The 16,935-nt window shown below is 45.8% G+C and overlaps 1 protein-coding gene across 1 annotated transcript in view; it reads right to left on the bottom strand.

Annotated features, from left to right (window-relative positions):
- DNAJC5B (DnaJ heat shock protein family (Hsp40) member C5 beta) overlaps positions 1–16,935 on the bottom strand; it is a 49,242-nt gene that overhangs the window by 3,954 nt on the left and 28,353 nt on the right. The window contains exons 4-5 of the mRNA XM_019548710.1: positions 10,991–11,204; positions 2,370–2,544 (exon numbers count right to left, since the gene is read on the bottom strand). Coding sequence (XP_019404255.1) covers positions 2,370–2,544; positions 10,991–11,204 — 389 coding nt within the window. The remainder of the gene's footprint in view (positions 1–2,369; positions 2,545–10,990; positions 11,205–16,935) is intronic.

Genomic DNA, 16,935 nt, shown 5'->3' with positions numbered 1-16,935 from the left:
TCATACATAAATAACTCTTCAACTACCTACTGAAATGAGGATAGCAATATCAGTCCCACACAGCCAAGGTTTCAAAATAGCTCAGCCCTAAAGCTGGTCAAACATTTTCTAAGAGCAGGCTATTTCATTAGAAAATGTTGGTTTGTCTAAATGGCAGCATTCCATGGGACTATGCTGATTTCAATGAAATTTCATTTCATGCAGACATTTTGGGAATGGAACATTTTTGTTTGTTTGTTTTGCTTTGTTTTTTTTTCAGTGTAACTTTTTATTAGGAAGTGTGTTTATGTTATAAAAATACCATAGTCACAACTGAAACTAAAACAACTGAATTAAGACAATCTGTGGGGCATTTTGAAAACTGATACCTTGCTCCAATTCAGAATGAAAACAAACTTAAAAAAACGGAATTCTCCCACCACAGAAATTCTGATTCTCATGCAGTTTTTGCCAGCAGCAACCTGCTAAAGGGCTCATTAATGAGAATCTGGCAAATAACATTCATAGTAGTCAGAGACTATGGTCATTAGATAAAGCAGAAAACATATTTTTTTTCATGCTGAGCCTTTTAGAGTAACAATGACTTTCTGTTGTATATAAAACAGTAGGGAAAATGACTTGATTGAACTCTGACCTTAGCTTGAGTACTGACATTTTGACCTTGGTAACAAAGTAACAATAACGTATGCTAAGAACAGTGAGCAACAAAGAAATTATTGACTAATTAGCATGTGGGCAGAAGACATACAAAGCAGTTAGCTCATATTGTGAATTTTTCTTTCAAAACGAAGTTTGCTGTAGGATTCACTGTAATTCTCATCCTGAATTATTTGGTGGTACATTGTCCTAATTTAAACAAAGGGAATTATGGAGTTGCAGATGAGTTTGAACTTGAATATATAGGGCATTTCAGTTTGAAATGCCCAGTTTAAAAGCAAAGACTGGTTTCAGAGCTAAGACTGATACTGTTCCACCATATTTTTTCAGCTGGCACCCCTAAAATTGGTTGTGTATGCAGTTGCATCTGTTACTACTTGTTTTCCTTAAATGGACACGCAGCTGCTATTTTATGTGCAGATGCAGAGAAGATGCACTTGTTATTTAGTCTCTTGAAGATCTTGCTTTTGTTTCTTATTTTTATAAAATAAAGGTGGTTCTGAGCTTGTGGGAAAATATGATAAAAATAAAAAAAGATAAATGATCTAGAAAATGTTTTAGCTTATTTCTGGCCCTTCCTAAGCACTTGAGATCTTGTTCACCCGGTACTAACAAAATCTTAATCTGTTTTGGAGTAATTTTTAAACCTAGCAGATTGGTAAATGTTTGAATGAAAGTGAAATGGGTATAATAATACCAGGCATATTTATTTGAATAAAAGGGAAATGGGTATAATAATACCAGGCATCAGTCTGAGTGCCAAGCAGGTGGCTAAAATTATTCAATACTATCTCACTTAAGCCCAGCAGGATGTGAGAAAGGTTTATCTGGCTGCTGTGGGTCCTCACTCACAGAGCAACATATTCTTATTTATAGTAAATGCAAGGTCTCATTAATACTGTGCTCTCTTACTCGAGGCAAGAGTTTCAGAACATTTTCATTTTAGCCTGTGCCAGTGCCCTTCTTCTAAAAGTTTTACACCTATTTCTGCTCTAACAAAAGAAAGGCAAAGTTCTGAGCTACCTCTGAACAGGAAGGAAAGTATTTGATCAAAAGTATAAAACACTTGATATCTGTACTTCCAAATTATTACTATTATTATTGTTAGCTTATTCATTCAAGTGAGAGTTGCAAGATAGTATTCAATATTAATGGGCTCTGCTGTAAGAAAGAGAAAATGCCAGACAGTTGTTATTAATATTTCAACAACAACAATAATAATCACCTTGCACTTTCTCTTAGCCACAATAAAGCCCAAGAATCCTAGATACTATCTTGCAGCCCTCACTTGAGTGAATGGACTCAACAAAGTCAACAAGACTGTTTTACATGAATAAAAGTTGCTTTAACAGGCCTGCCAACATTTGGATAGCCCTCTAGTAGAAGACAGATCAGGTATGGCACATTGCTGGAGTATGGGGACATGCTGGCTATTGACAGCCAGGCAAATCTCTCTTTTGAAATATCTTGGGCTCTTTAATATCCATATGTCTAACCAAGCTAATAAAACCTCCAGGGAAACATTGATTTATATAAACAATATGCTTTGCTTTTGACCTAGTGGCCACATGGCAGGTTTACAGATAGTGTAAAACAGCATATCTCCACTGAAGTTAACAGGGCTGCCCCAAATTATGGCAATAAACCTATTTTCCCACATTTAAAAAAGTATTATCTATGTTTGCTGTATATACTCTTTCAACAATAAATACCTCTTTCCACGTCTGTCTTAATTTGCTCTTCCAAATCCTCAGGAGACACACAGAATTCATTATCTTCATCTTCTGGGGCTTTGGGTTTACACTTTCCACAGCAGCAGTTGAAACAGCAGAACAGACAGCAGCAAAAGTAGCAGCCGGTCAAGAGGCCACAAACTGCAAATAGGCCCTAGTTTAAACAAAAGGGAAATCCCCATGAGCACGTGAACTTTCTGTAGCTCATGACAATGTGTTACAGTCATACGACACAAGTAGTCAGATTTTCCAAAGAACTCACAGCTAGGTTTCCAAGTGCTCCACAGTTGCAACTAGAGCCACATTTCCAAAAAGAGTTCAACTACCATTCAAATGCCTTCATAAGGGCCAGATTTATTAGGGCTTTCATCTACTACCAGCTTACTTTGTGAAACGTAAGGTGAGTTTTTCAGAACAATTCAACACAAATACCTCCCCCACCCAATTCTGAGCTCTTGAAAATCTGTTTCCAGTTATTGGCTCTAAGCCCTTTAGAAAATTTTGGAAGTGCAAAACCAGACCCACCTTCCAAATGACTCATGAAAGTAGATCTCTTTGCAGATACATCTGTACTGATAGAATATTGATAAGAACAAATTAAGAGGAAAAGACAAAATGAAGAGGCCAATGGCTAGTGTCACAACAACAGAACATCTGAGTCCATTCTCACACATCTTGTTGTAAATCAAAGGTGATTTCAATTAAGTTAAAACATCGGTGTAACAGAGAAAAAAATCCAGCCTCAAATGTGGAATAAAGCTGTGCTGCAAAGTTGATGCAATTCTATTGCCGTCAGGCTTGCTTTTTACAGTAAATTTCATTTTGACCCTTAAACTCAAATAGAGACCTGTATAAATGATTTAACAAATGCAGTTCAACCTAAGCAGAATGTTTTCACTTATAAATTAATCGTTTGGAATAAAATGCATGGCTTAATAATGACAGTGTAAGAGTGGTGTTGTAGCTGTGATGGTCCATAAATTTTGTGAGGCAAGGATTTCATAGGGTGATATCTTTTATTGGACCAACTATGCAGTTGAGATAGAGTTAGGCAGGACATAATGAAGAATGACTTAGATTTGAAAGCATCTAACTACATAGTTGGTCCAAGAAAATATAGCACCCTAAGAAATCCTTGCCTCTTCCTTAATAATGTACGTATCAAATTAACAGCAGGTGCACTGGCATGTGCAATTAATGTACCTGCATTTTTTATGCAGAAAATTCAAGCTCATGAAAGTGCTCCCAGGTGTACATCTTCATGTGCAGCCATGTTGGGAGGAAACTGGGCCTGACAAGAGAAGCCCAGTCCAGGGCTGCTGCTGCCCTGCTCTACCCTCCTGCAGCAGCCAGGGGGAGTTCTAGGTTCCCCCAGAGCCCAGCCCCAGGCTGGCACAGGGCATAAGCGCTTAGCTCCAAGCTCCAGAGGGCAGGGGGAGCTGTCCTGGCCAGCCTTATCTCCCCCCACAGCTGGAAGAGAGCTGACTGTCCAGCTGGGACAGCTTCCCCCTATCCCTGGGGCCAGGTGCCAGCCCGATCTCCCCCAACCTGGGATGGAGCTTCAAGCCAAATTGGGACAGCTCTCCCCTCCCCTGCAGAAATCTGGGCTTAGCCAGGCAGCAGTTTGGCTCCCTGTTGCCTGGGCTGACTGGGAGCAATTTGCTCCTAGTCAGCATCTATACATGCAGTGTGGTGCCTTAGTTAATGTACTGTTTTTCTAGTGCCTATACCTACAGGTGCAGTAATTCTTGTGCATGTGTAGATGGTGATGTTTTACTGTGCATTAGATTTGTCTAATGCACAGTAAAACATCTTGTGTTGACACACCCAACATGGAGTGATGCAGAGGCAGAACAAATGAACCCATCTGCCTCCCTTCCCTTCCCCTCCCCTCTGCTGGCCTTGCCGCTGTGGTGGCTGCTTCTTAGATCTCCAAGCCCTGCTCCCCGCAGGTGTCAGTGCCAGGGTGAGGAGGGGAGGTCTCAACTAGCCCAGGGCCCACCAGTTTGTTTGCTTAGGGCCTACTAAAGGGTTAATCTTGCCCTGCTCATCTGAGCTAAGTACAGACAATCAAAAAGCCGGAGGCTGAATCAATTCAGTCTTCACAGGTTAGTCTAAGTTGCATATATTGAATGGACAAACAAGTGAACAGAGATTCACTTTTGATTCCAGAAATGTAGCCACCTGCCTGCAATGGCCCAGGCCAGAAGCTGCAGGGTGCTAGAGCATGCCTCCCTGGCAGGTTGGAGCAGGCAGCTTGGGCCAAGACTGGTCTGCCCACCCTGAAGGGGCAGTTTGAAGGGAGGTGCAAAACATCCTGGGATGCTGGAGGAGTGTTAGTTAACTTAAATCTGGAAGAGATCTGGGACAGAAGTTCAATAAACCCCGTTGAACTTAAATCATTTGAGTCTGATACAATATCCATCCAGGTTTATCTTATATTGGTTTTGGCCATTTTGAAAGTGGTTTATGTGCACTGAACTTCTGCTGGATTCCAGATCTGAACTGGTTTCCAATCACTTATACCAGTTTATGGGTGCAGACAAAGTGACAATTTTCACCTGATCTGGCCACAGAGAAAGCAGGTTACAGCTGTGACCAAACACAAGGGGTCCCCCAAGGCTCTGTCCTTGGACTTATATTGTTCAACATCTTCATTAATGATGTGGACATTGGAGTCAGAAGCGGACTGGCTAAGTTTGCCAACGATACCAAACTCGGGTAAAGCATCCACACCTGAGGACAGGAGGCTGACCTAGACAGGCTCAGGAAATGGGCGGATGAGAACCTGATGGTGTTTAACACCGTAAAATGCAAGGTTCTCCACCTTGGGAGGAAAAACCTGCAGCATCCTTACAGGCTCGGCAGTGCTACGCTGACTAGCACTATGGATGAAAAGGACTTGGGGCTCATGATTGACCACAAGTTCAACATGAGCCTTCAATGTGATGCTGAGGCTAGTAAAGCAACCAAAACGCTGGCTTGCATCCATGGATGCTTTTCAAATAAATCCCAGGACATCATTCTCCCATTGTACTCGGCCTTGGTGAGGCCGCAGCTGGAGTACTGCGTTCAGTTTTGGGCTCCACAATTTAAAAATGATGTGGAGAAGCTTGAGAGAGTCCAGAGGAGAGCCATGTGCATGATCAGAGGTCAGGAAAACAGACCTTACAATGACAGGCTGAGAGACATGGGACTCTTTAGCCTCAGAAAACACAGGCTCAGGGGCGATCTGATGGACACCTATAAGTTTATTGCGGTGTTCACCAGAGCGCCCCAAGGGATGACGAAGTCGAGCGGTTATAAACTACTGCAAGACCATTTCAGGCTGAACATAAGAATTTCTTTACTGTCCAAGCCCCCAAGGTCTGGAATAGCCTGCCATCCGAGGTGGTTCAAGCACCCACATTGAACACCTTCAAGAGAAATTTGGATGCTTATCTTGCTGGGATCCTATGACTCCAGCTGACTTCCTGCCCTTTGGGCAGGGGGCTGGACTCGATCTTCCGAGGTCCCTTCCAGCCCTAGTCACTAAGAAATCTATGAAATCTATGAAGTGCATGGCTGCAAATAGCTTAAAAAATGGTTGATTGGGTGAAAATCTGATCCCTCATTGCATAAGGTACCAGATAAACATGTTCCAAACTGTAGCTCTCTCTACTGCCTTTCCCCCCTCACATTCTGAAAACAGCCAGGGCTAGCAGAGAGCTTGGCGATTGCCATGGGAACATGGCTGCAGGCTGCAGCTGGCAGCCAGATGCCCCTTCTCCTGGAACCAAGAGTAAACTTCTGTTTGGTCTGGGGTAATGTTGTAACTCAGCACACTTTGCAGAAATTGTTCTGTGTTACAGCTGGGAGCTGGACTTCTGTCTGCACCCTATGGCTGCGTCCATGCATGCATGGACATTTGGCTCCCCAGGGACAACTAGCAGCGGTGAACCTTAGGTTGCCACTAGTTGTCCTTTGAAAGTGCCTGTGCCATATGCCCTGTGGCACGTGGCAGCTCACCCCAGGTGGGATGGGGTAACCTGCTTTACCTGGGGTCCTGGGGAGGGGGGGCTCCCAGGGCTGCAGCAGTAGCAATCCTGTTGCACAGAGCCTGGCTGGCAGCTGGAGCACAGTTCCGGGTGACCCAGCTCTGGCTTCCAGCAGCGCACACTGCCCCAACACATGCTGCTCTGCTTTTTTTTCTGTGGGATATCCAGGGGTCAAACCCTCTTCCTCTCGTACTGCTCCCTTGCAGCATGAAGAACAACTGAACATATAGTATATGGCACTGCATGGCCATGCTTGTCTGGATGCAGCCCACTTCTGTCAGTAGCACTATGTCAATGGGACTATTCATGTGCTTAAAGTTAACCACATGAGTGTGTTACAGGATCAAGGCCAATGGTAATCCTGCAAATATGTACAAAGTGAACTAGATGTTTTCAAAAGATGGGACAGAGTCAGACTTAGTTGCAGTTCATTAAAAAGGTTATTCCTTCTTTCATGGTAAACTTGCCTGCTAAACTTTTACTAGACGTTTCAATAAATCCCAAAACATTTGGACAGAGGTACTAGTCTGCTTATATAATTTGTGTGGTAATGGGGGGAAACAACCATAGCAGAGCAAGTGAGCTACAAATATCCTTAAATGCATCATCCAGCAACATCACAAATTGGATTTGAATGACATTTCCAGTATTTAAAATATCACTTTTGGGGGTGCATTTGGTAAACCAGGAGTTACCTTGGTCTGCTCTACATGCAGCTTTTGTGATGGTGCTGCAACCATTTTATGAAGGGGTGTGGCTTTGAATGAAATAGTAAATTGTTAATCACTGCCTCTGTAGCAGAAGCAATTATAGCCATAGCTGGGGTTGATATAACTCTAGTATCACAGCATGGACTGGATCTATGCTACAAAGTTGTGCTGGACAAAGGATATGAAAAAATCAAACCTCTACTACAGCAGCTACATTAGTAAATCCTCTGGTGTGGACGTAGGAAGACAAAATTGGGTTCTGTTCCTGTAAAAAAATCTTAAGTATGGATATACATAGGCAGAACTTGAATTCTGCTGGTAAAACCCTGTATTGCAGACTAGGCCTCAGATGTGTCTACACGTGCTATTAATTCAATGTAGGTTTACTGTGCCTACCCAGGAGCATATCTGCATGTGCTCCCTCTTGGGAACAGATTTGCTCCCTATGGGCATGCCCACATAAGCAGAAACATGTATTTCCCCAGGGGACAAACAGCACAAACAGCACAATATGTGCCACTGCTGCTTGTCCCGGGGAAATACACATGTGCAAGTGCTCTGGCATGTGTCACATTGCTCCAGGTAAGCTGGCCCCAGCAGACTTACCTCGGGCTCTAAGGGCCTCTGGGGGCTTCAGCTCTGGCAGTCCAGCAACACAGAGACTGGCTAGAAGCTGGAGTTTGGCTCTGGCCGGCCTGGCTTTGGTTTCTGGTGGTGTATGCTGCTGCCATGTGCACTGTTCTGTTTTTTTAAGGCATGCATTTTTTTGACACTTGGATTTCCCAGTCATGACACACAACCCCCCACCCCCCAATCCTCCCCAATGCTACAAAATAGCGGCATGGGAAATGACTGCAGTTGCAGTGCATGCAGTGTACAGCACCACAAATGGGTCTGCGGCACTGCACGCTACACGTCTACACTAATCTGGATCCACCCAATGGGAGCAGCCTGATTGGCACAGGGCTGCTCCTACCTTGCTCTGTACTGTAGCAGCCAGGGGGAGATCCAAGCTCCCTCTGGGTGCTACTCTGGGGGCCGGCAGAAGAGCTTTGCTGGCTGTAGCAGCAGCTGTCTCCTGGCCCCATACACACTGGGAGGTGTCCGGATGTGCACTGGGCAGGGAGAAAGCTGCTGCTGCAGAGCAATCCTGCCCCTTGCATATGGGAACAAGCCCTGTGCCCAGCGGGGCTTCCCTGCACAGCCTGCGGGTAGTCAGGACCAGTCTAGGTCTGAGGTAGTTCTGAGCCAGTTCTAGGCTCCGTGATGCACAGAGATTTGGAGCTGGCTGGGACCTGCCCTTCCCCTGCAGCATTTTCCCAGCCCTGTGCCCTGATCAGGTGATTGAGGCACAGGGCTGGGAAAAAGTCCCTTGCCCCAATCTGCCCAGTCCTTTGCCCAAATCCACCCATGGGGCAGCTAGCAAAGCCCCCTCAGCTGGGTGGAGAATCCCTTGCTGCTAGCTACCCCACCAGTGAGACAGCTTTCAGCTGCCCCTCAGTTGACTGGGGACTCCTCACGCAGCTGGGGGGTTGCTGCTAGCTGCCCCATCGGTAACCCCCCAGTCCTGGCATTACTCAGCTCCCTGCTCCTGTGGGGAGCTGGGAGCCCTACAGCGCTGGGACAGGGTGTTAGCAGAAAGTGACCCAGTCCTTGTGCTGATTTGGCTTCCAGAGATTTGGCTCCCAGAGCTGGGAGCTGAGTAATGCCAGTACTGGGCCTCTGGCATAGTATTGACTGCACAGTTAGCTTAGTATCTATATTTACATCTACTAGCTAACTGCTCAGTAGATTAGTTTACCGCACAGTATTTTATTAGCACGGTTATTGGTGACACTTTACTGCACAGTAGATTAGTCTGCTGCTCAGTAAAGCATCTTGTGTACACATACCCAGACAGTCAAATGATGGCTGCTGTATAAAGCTCTGAAGGAAACTCATTAGTTACCAGCCCCAGTATCTGGATATAAGAGGTGAAAGAGCAGCATGATTGGGGAAATGGGAAAAGAGCCTTTGATGACCTGCAGTGTTTATACTCTGGAAATAAGCAAATTTTTCTTGGGTAGGGAAAGAGAGTCCAGCTTGTAATAATCTTGCAATGACCGTATTTAAAAATGTTGGAATTTTCCTATGTTTTTCACAGGAGTTTTAAAAACATTGACTGGAGTAACTTATTTTAATGGGACCTCAGTCCCATTACACATCTGTGCGGATCTCCAGAAGACAATCCTATAAAAACAGAATACAAATTTCTCTCCCAAGCCCTCCCACAGCCTCTAGGATTTCTTGGCTTGTAAATCAAGATGACAGCTGTTGTCTCTGCTCTTACTCTCCTGTCCACATTCATTATCTATTTGTATTTATATAGTCCAACACAAGCTTCTGCTAAAGAGTTTGTTGGTGCCTCTTCACTCTCCATGAACTCAGCACTGGTGCAAGGAGGCTGAAAGCAAAGAGAAAGAAGGCTCATCCAGCACTAGAAGCAACTAACAGCAAAAGAAGTCCAGAGTGCAACAAGGGGCATCATCAGCAGGAACCTATGAGCTGCCTAAACTGGATTTAAATAGGGGGCAGCTGCAAAATTTAAACGAAGCCACTGAAGATGGAGATTTTGTCCAAGCTTATCCTCATTTATTAGCACAAATTCAGACTTTTAGATGTCTAGTTTTGAAAGCCTGATTAATTAATTTGTCTTTTAGTAGTTTCTGTCCCTGCTGTATGAATTATGCCTTTCTGTCCTCTTGAAACCAGCCAAGTAGAGGTTCTTGGAGAAAAGATATTGGATGAATTGGACCACTGGTCTGATCCAGGATGGCAATTTTTATGTTCTTGTGTTCTAAAATCAGATCTTTCATATTGCCTTCCATCACAGTGTTTTTGGGCCACACAATGAAGATAATTTTTCCATTTATACCACTGGAATCTTTGTTCCCCTAAGATTTTGTTGATGGAAATAGCAAGGTGAATAGAAACCAAAGTGTGGGATTTTCCATATTTGTGCTGCTGGCTTGTTACACTTGCTGACACTTTGATTTGAAATGTGGGGATTTATGATATATTTACACACAAAAACATCACAGGGTTACAATTACATAATATGCCAAACTAGCAGAGCTCTTATGTCATCAGAACATTCAAAATATGCTTTTCCTCGATCAGTTTGCCAATTTTTGATGTATCATTCTTGTCTTTTCCTGTTTTCTTCCTCTTCTCTGCAGTTCTCACCTATTCTTCTACTTCCTCTCTCCTGCCCACTCACAGTATACTGAAGGTGTGCATATATATGACACTATAATCACACACTGTGTTATGTTTTATTATTGCTTACGTATGCTGTGTGCTATATATAGCAAAGTACACAGCTAAATTTGTACTGTAATAACTTATTAGGTGGTTGTCACACAAGTAGGACTCTCATTTTTGAGAAATGAGTCATTTTTATTTAGTCATTATTGAAAAGAAAGTCAAAATTAACCTGATGCTCCAGTTTCAAATATAATTAATGTCTCAAAGTGTCACAAAACATGCATTGTATTTAAGTATTTAGTAAATTAAAAGAGCAAAGGAAAAATCTTGACTAGCACTTTTTGAGGGAGAGCTTAATTCTGCCTTTGGCAGTATTTAAACATTCATGACATTTAATGCAGCTTCTAAGATTTAAGGCCCTGTTCTTATTGAGCCTGAAGGGGGAACCCCTGCTCAAGGACACAGCTGCCTCCAGGTATGTTCAAAGAACCACCTAAATGGAACAAGTTTTAGGATCCGGGCTAAACCAAGTTAGGAGGCTGAGTGATTTCATAGCTTCCTCAGTAAACTCTTAAATAGAAAATATGGCATTTCTTTTATCACTCACCTTTGCCCACCAGCTTGAAAGCATGAAGTATGTGTTAACATTTTCTTCACCAAATTGTTCTGCCACATACAGCCCTAATGATCCATACTTATCATAAATGTTTCTCTTGGACAGGTCAGTCAGAATGGCATGAGCATTGTTGATCTCTTTAAATTTTTCTGCTGCATCTGGATTGTCAGGATTCTTGTCAGGATGATATTTCAGAGCCAATTTTCTTAAACATGAGAGAGAGAGAAAGAAGGAAAATGGTATTTTTGCTATAAATACTTATATTAGTAGATGCATTTTCATTTTGAACAGAAAGTTTGGCTTCTGCTTTTTTTGTTTCAGTTTTTATGTAGATTGAGTTAAATGCAAAGGGTCTATGGAAAGACTAAATGCAAGCAATGCAAAGGAAACAGAAAGTGTATATGTTGGGGCAGGGGGAGGTTTTAGGATAGACTTCAAGAAAGAGCAGGGTGTGTAGGGAAGCTTTTGTGAGAAAATTGATAAACGCTGTGATAAAAATAATGGTGATCGATCCTAAATTTGACTAGATAATATTAATAGTTATAACATTGGCGATAATAGCTGTAATAGCAGTAATATATAAAAGCAGTAATAAATTTCAGTAATAAAAATAATATAGGGTGAAATCTTAGCTTTGTTGAAGTCAATGGCAAAATATCATTTAAATAAAAAGGGTTAAGATACCAACCTTAAAATATACTTCCCAGTTTATTTATAAAGCGACATGCTTCTTACCTCTCAAGCTTTTTGACATTGAATAAAAAAGGGATTTTAAAAGTAGATATTAGAATTCAAGTTTGCTCCCAAGAGGGTACATCTATATGAGACACTTAGAGTGCAATAGACTAATTCTATTGCACATTAGTGCAGTGGGCAAAACCCGTACTAATGCACAGTAGATTTAGTTTATTGTGCATTAATGTCACAAAAAGACTGCGCTAATGCGCAGTAGTGCCAATTACAGCACATTTAGTATCTGTCATTAAATATCATTAATGAACATGTAGACATACCCAGAGGGATTTATGCCAGGCCCTAAAACATATCTCTAATGTTACAGAAAAGTCCTCCCAGGACATGGTATGACTGTAGCGTTTCTATTATATATAAAGGGACACGTACTTTAATTCTATTATGTTAAATACATTAGGTCAGCATTTCTCAACCTGTGGGTTATAACCCAAAAGTGAGTGGCAAAAATATTTGAAAGGGTCATGACCATCACAGAAAAATATGGCTTTCCCTTTGTAGGCTGGCAGAGTTCCAGCTGTGGTGCCAAAAGTGAGAGAAGTAAAAGCGGGGACAGGAAGGACATGTTGCCCTCACCCCCTCCCACTGCCCGCTGCTTGTGCCCTGGGCTGTGGCTCTACCCTGTCATCATGGCCCAGCTGCTACCTCCACTGCTAGAGCTGTGGGTTGGGGTGAGGGCAGGGCCAGGGGGTTGTTTTCTACTTAAACTATTTACTGGCTTGGGACTGGCCATTAGCATTTACAAATGGGTCCTGGTAAAAAAACCGTTGAGAATCACTGCTTTAGGTAATATATTAAACCCAGACTTCAGTTAATATTTTAAACACATACTTTAGTTGATGTTATAAAAATGTTTAGACTGAAAATTGACACATGGTAAAAGCCTAGATTCTAAGTCATCTTTCAACAAAAGTTTTTAAAAGGCCATTTTATAGGAAGAGTATCAGCTTATTTAGTGCATCCAAATAATCAAAAGTATCTTCATCAAGGTTAAAGGCATATGCCTCCAAGTGCAGTGGTTCTCAACCTTTTTTGTATCAGGATCCATTTGTAAACACTGATGGCTAGTCTCAACCCATTGCCCCTCACTCCCAACCCTCTGCCCTTTACCCCCCAGGTCCCAGTCCCATAGCATGTGCAGCAAGGGGTGGGTGTGTGGGGCATGGAGAGCCCCTCACAGGCTGACCCTTTCATATACTCTCATGGCCCATTTTTGGGTCATGATCCATGGGTTGAGAAACGCTGTCCTAGTGGACCCAGCAGGGCATGTCCCTATGAGTGCTCATGTGTGGTTTGTGGCACTGCTAAGCCATCTGCAGGACTGTGAACTGCATGTGCAGCATGTACACAAGTCCCCTGTGCTGATAATTTGCAGTGTGGCAGTTTTTTGACACAAGGAGATCCCATTGTGAAAAACTGTGCCAAAAAAGAGCAGGATGGTGCATATGGCTGCAACACACACTGCCTGAAACCAGAAGGTGTCCGGCAAGAGGAACACTTAGGCAGCCAGCTAAGCTCTGTGCTCTTGGATTGCTGCCACTGGAGGTTCCCAGCAATCTTGGTAAGGCCCCCAGCCCAGGTACTGGCCCCAGCCTCCTCTGCCAGGCCCAGGGCAATCAGCTGCGTGCCAGAGTGTGCCTAAACAGGTGTGCCTGGGAACAAATAGCAGAGGCACAAATACATGCCGCTTCTATTTGTCCCCAGGCAAAAGGACATTCCCACTTAGGGGGATGGTCCCACAGGGAGCATTTTTTTAAAGTGATATATATATTAAAGTTGCCTGATTAAATAAGGAATACCCATATAGGAAATCAGAAGGAAGACTTCAGGCATATTTCCCAGGCCATTTCTAAGCTAAGTTTCTAGGACACATTCCATTTCAGGAATGATTTTCATACAACATATTTTCTAACCAGTGCTGATCTCTAGTGGTAGAGAGAAGTCACCTTTTATTTGAAGGTCATATTAATTAGGATCAAGAAAACCAAAAAAGGAGGGGATGTAGTTATACAAAAACAGGAGAACTAGAGGGGAGAAAAGAATATGTTAAACTTATAATTTTGAGTATTAGCTGGGCATTAAAACACATCCTATCTGAAATGACTGGATGCAAAAAACACGTCAGAAAAGCATGAGTGAATTCTTGCAGCACTTAAACACAACACAGAGCCGGTAGAAACAAGTACTGAAACCCAATATTTCATTTAACACATGCACCATTTAAGAAGAGATTGGTACAGCATTTATGAAGGGACACAGTGTGCCTTGGTGAACAATGGGATGGAAAAAGGACAGGTTCTCGATTAAAGGGGGGGCAGAGTAGAATAAACTAAGGAATTTGCCCAGACGGCAAAGTGCTTGAGAGCAATACAAGAAGTAGTAGGATCGATGCCTGTATTCTACAGTGGAATGGCTCACTTTTGGCCCAGCATGCCTGTGCTGTGGCGCAACTGAAAGGCAGGCTGGCTTAAAAGGACATGTTCACAGGAGCTTGTGGTCCCTGCACAAGTCTTTAGAGAAGGTATGCCTTCTCCCGGCACCTTGCAAGAAAGCTGGTTTGCTGAATGGAGACTGGGAGCCGAGCAGGTTGTAGAAGGATCGATATCCGCATTATCCGGTGGGGCCCGTAGCTCCCCCAGCCTCCCGCTGCTGTGGCCATGGCATAGTTGAAAAGGAGCCTGGGACAAAGGGAATGTTCTCAGGTGCTTGGAGTCCCTGTGGAGGCAGGCCATGTGACAGTATTTGGAGGAACACCACCTCCTCCACTGCACCTAGCAGGAAAGCCAGTTACTGCCTTTCCTGAGAGACATTATTGCTCTCACGCAAACCCAAGCTGGTGGCACTGCCCTTGGCCTTCACTGCTGCCCTCCAGAAAGCGACCCAATTCCTGCCTTTGAAGAGCTTTATCTTTGATGGAGAGTCCGAAGCAGTGGCAGACTCACATTATGATTGAGGGACAGCAGTGGCCCAGAAATGGTGGCAGGGTGGGAATTAGATTAGATGGTAGAGTGCTGGCTTAGAACGTTCTTTGGCTGTTGGGCACGGGGACAAATGGAGTGAGACGCCTGCCAGCTCCGGCACTGCCACCAGCCAGCTCAGGAGATCTGCACCTTCACTCCGGGATGCCCCCACCCCCGAGCTCCCAGCGACACATCCCCATCCGCTGCCATCGCCGAGGACACCGCTGCCCCCCCCCGGCATAGCGGGTGGCCTCCTCTGCTTCCGGCCCTCTGCCAAAAGGTCAAGCCCTGACAAGGCAGGAGTAAGGCAGGTAGGCCAGAGCTGCTTGCTGGCAGGGCTGGAGCTGGCAGGCATCTCGTTTCATTTGTTTGGGAGACCCTGTTCTTTGGCCGTTGTGCACAGGGACAGAGGAGAGTGCAGCGGCTGGGGTGGGGCGGCCTTGTGAGGGGAGCTGTGGCTGGCAGGGTTGAGGGGGAAGGGGTGTCCTAGTCTGTGGCAGCAGAGGTACCAGCAGCCCTGTCACAGTGTTGGGGAATTAGCTCAGGTGGTAGAGTGCTTGCTTAGCATGTGAGAGGTAGTGGGATTGATGTCCACATTCTCCAGTAAGGCTTGTTGCTTTTTGTCCCCGCCTGCCTGCCCTGCAGCTGTGGCCCAGTTGAAAAGCAGGCTGGGCCAAAGGGCACATTCTCGGGCTCTCAGGACCCCTGCAGAGGCAAGCCTCAGGTGAGAGTCTTTGAAGGAGCTCCGCCTCCAGGGCTGCACCTTGCAGGAGAGCCGGCTTGCTGCACAGGGCCACGGGAGCAGAGCAGGGTGTAGAAGGAGATGAGGGGCATGGTGCAGCTGGGCAAAAAAAGCAACAGTGAATAGGAGGCACAACAGAGCTCTTGGCTGGGTAAAACAGACACATGAGCCAGGTAGGAGTCAAACCTACAATCTTCTGATCCAGTCAGACACATTAGCCGTTGCGCCACTGGCCTGCGCCAGTGAAGGGTAAGCCCACTTCCCCGAGCCTGGGCCCGAGCCCAGCACCCCCTTTCCCTCCTGGCAAGCTGACGGGGACCTGGGCAGGAGGGCGCAGAGCTCACCAGCAGGCTCTTTGGCCCCAGTTCCACTTGGCTACTGCAGCCAGGCTGGGCAAGAGGCAGGAGCCACTGCCCCAGCTGTGGGAGGCTGCCCAGTCCAAAGGGGCTGGCATGGGGACAGAAATGGACACCTTGCCAAGGTAGACAGTGCTTCTTGCTCTGCCCGGGGCCTGGCTTGGCGGCAATGGGCCACTCAGCGCAGGCCCATGCGTCTGCCTTCTCAATCCCAAAAGCCGAGCCTGAGGGAGCCTGCGCACGGAGGCCCTCGAAGCCTGAGGAAAGTGTGGCCTGCCACCTTCAGCTACCCTTGTGGCAGCTACCTGCTTGCCTTTGCTAGCTTATCTGGGAGAGCAGAGGACTGTAGGCCTGCCTGGCGTAGACGTTCTTAGGTTGCTGGTTTGATTCCGGCTTGAAGGAGGGCATTTTGCTCTCACCCAATCTGCAGCTGGTGGCACTGCCCTGGCCTTCACTTCTGCCTGGGGGCTGCTTGCCAACTTGCCCAGCTGGACCCTGCCACCCTCTGCTGCTGGCTGGGCCCTATCCCTGGCCCTTTAGTGTCAGAGGTGCCCTGGCCAGCCCTCACGCACTGCCTGCCCCCCCCACCCCAAGACTGGCCTCCTTGCTGAAGCATCCCCCTGACTCGCAGCACCTCCTGCGGGCCCCGGCTTGGGAAGAGTTGAGCCATGGAGCAGGGTCCGGGCGCTCATGGGCTGCGGGTCCTCAGAACCCCCCAGAAAGTGGTGGAGGCAGACTCGTTGGCGGGGCTCTCCTCATGCCTTCTCTGGCCTACCTGCCCCATTCCTGGTTTGGCAGGGCTTGACCTTTTGGCGGAGGGCCGGAAGCAGAGGAGGCCACCCGCTATGCCTGGGGGGGCAGCGGTGACGTTGGTGATGGTGGCGGGCAGGGATGTGTCACTGGGAGCTCGGGGGTGGGGGCATCCCGGAGTGAAGGCGCAGATCTCCTGAGTTGGCTGCTGGCAGGGCCAGAGCTGGCAGGCATCTCGTTTCATTTGTTTGGGAGACCCTGTTCTTTGGCCGTTGTGCACAGGGACAGAGGAGAGTGTAGTGGCTGGGGCGGGGCGGCCTTGTGAAGGGAGCTGTGGCTAGCAGGGTTGAGGGCAGGGGGAAGAAGTGTCCCGGCCTG

The sequence above is a fragment of the Crocodylus porosus genome, unplaced genomic scaffold (genome assembly GCF_001723895.1).
Source record: "Crocodylus porosus isolate Cpor-Errol unplaced genomic scaffold, CroPor_comp1, whole genome shotgun sequence".
Lineage (NCBI taxonomy): Eukaryota > Metazoa > Chordata > Crocodylia > Crocodylidae > Crocodylus > Crocodylus porosus.
The sequence above is the reverse complement of the archived record's forward strand: the minus strand, read 5'-3'. Positions and strand labels throughout refer to the sequence as shown.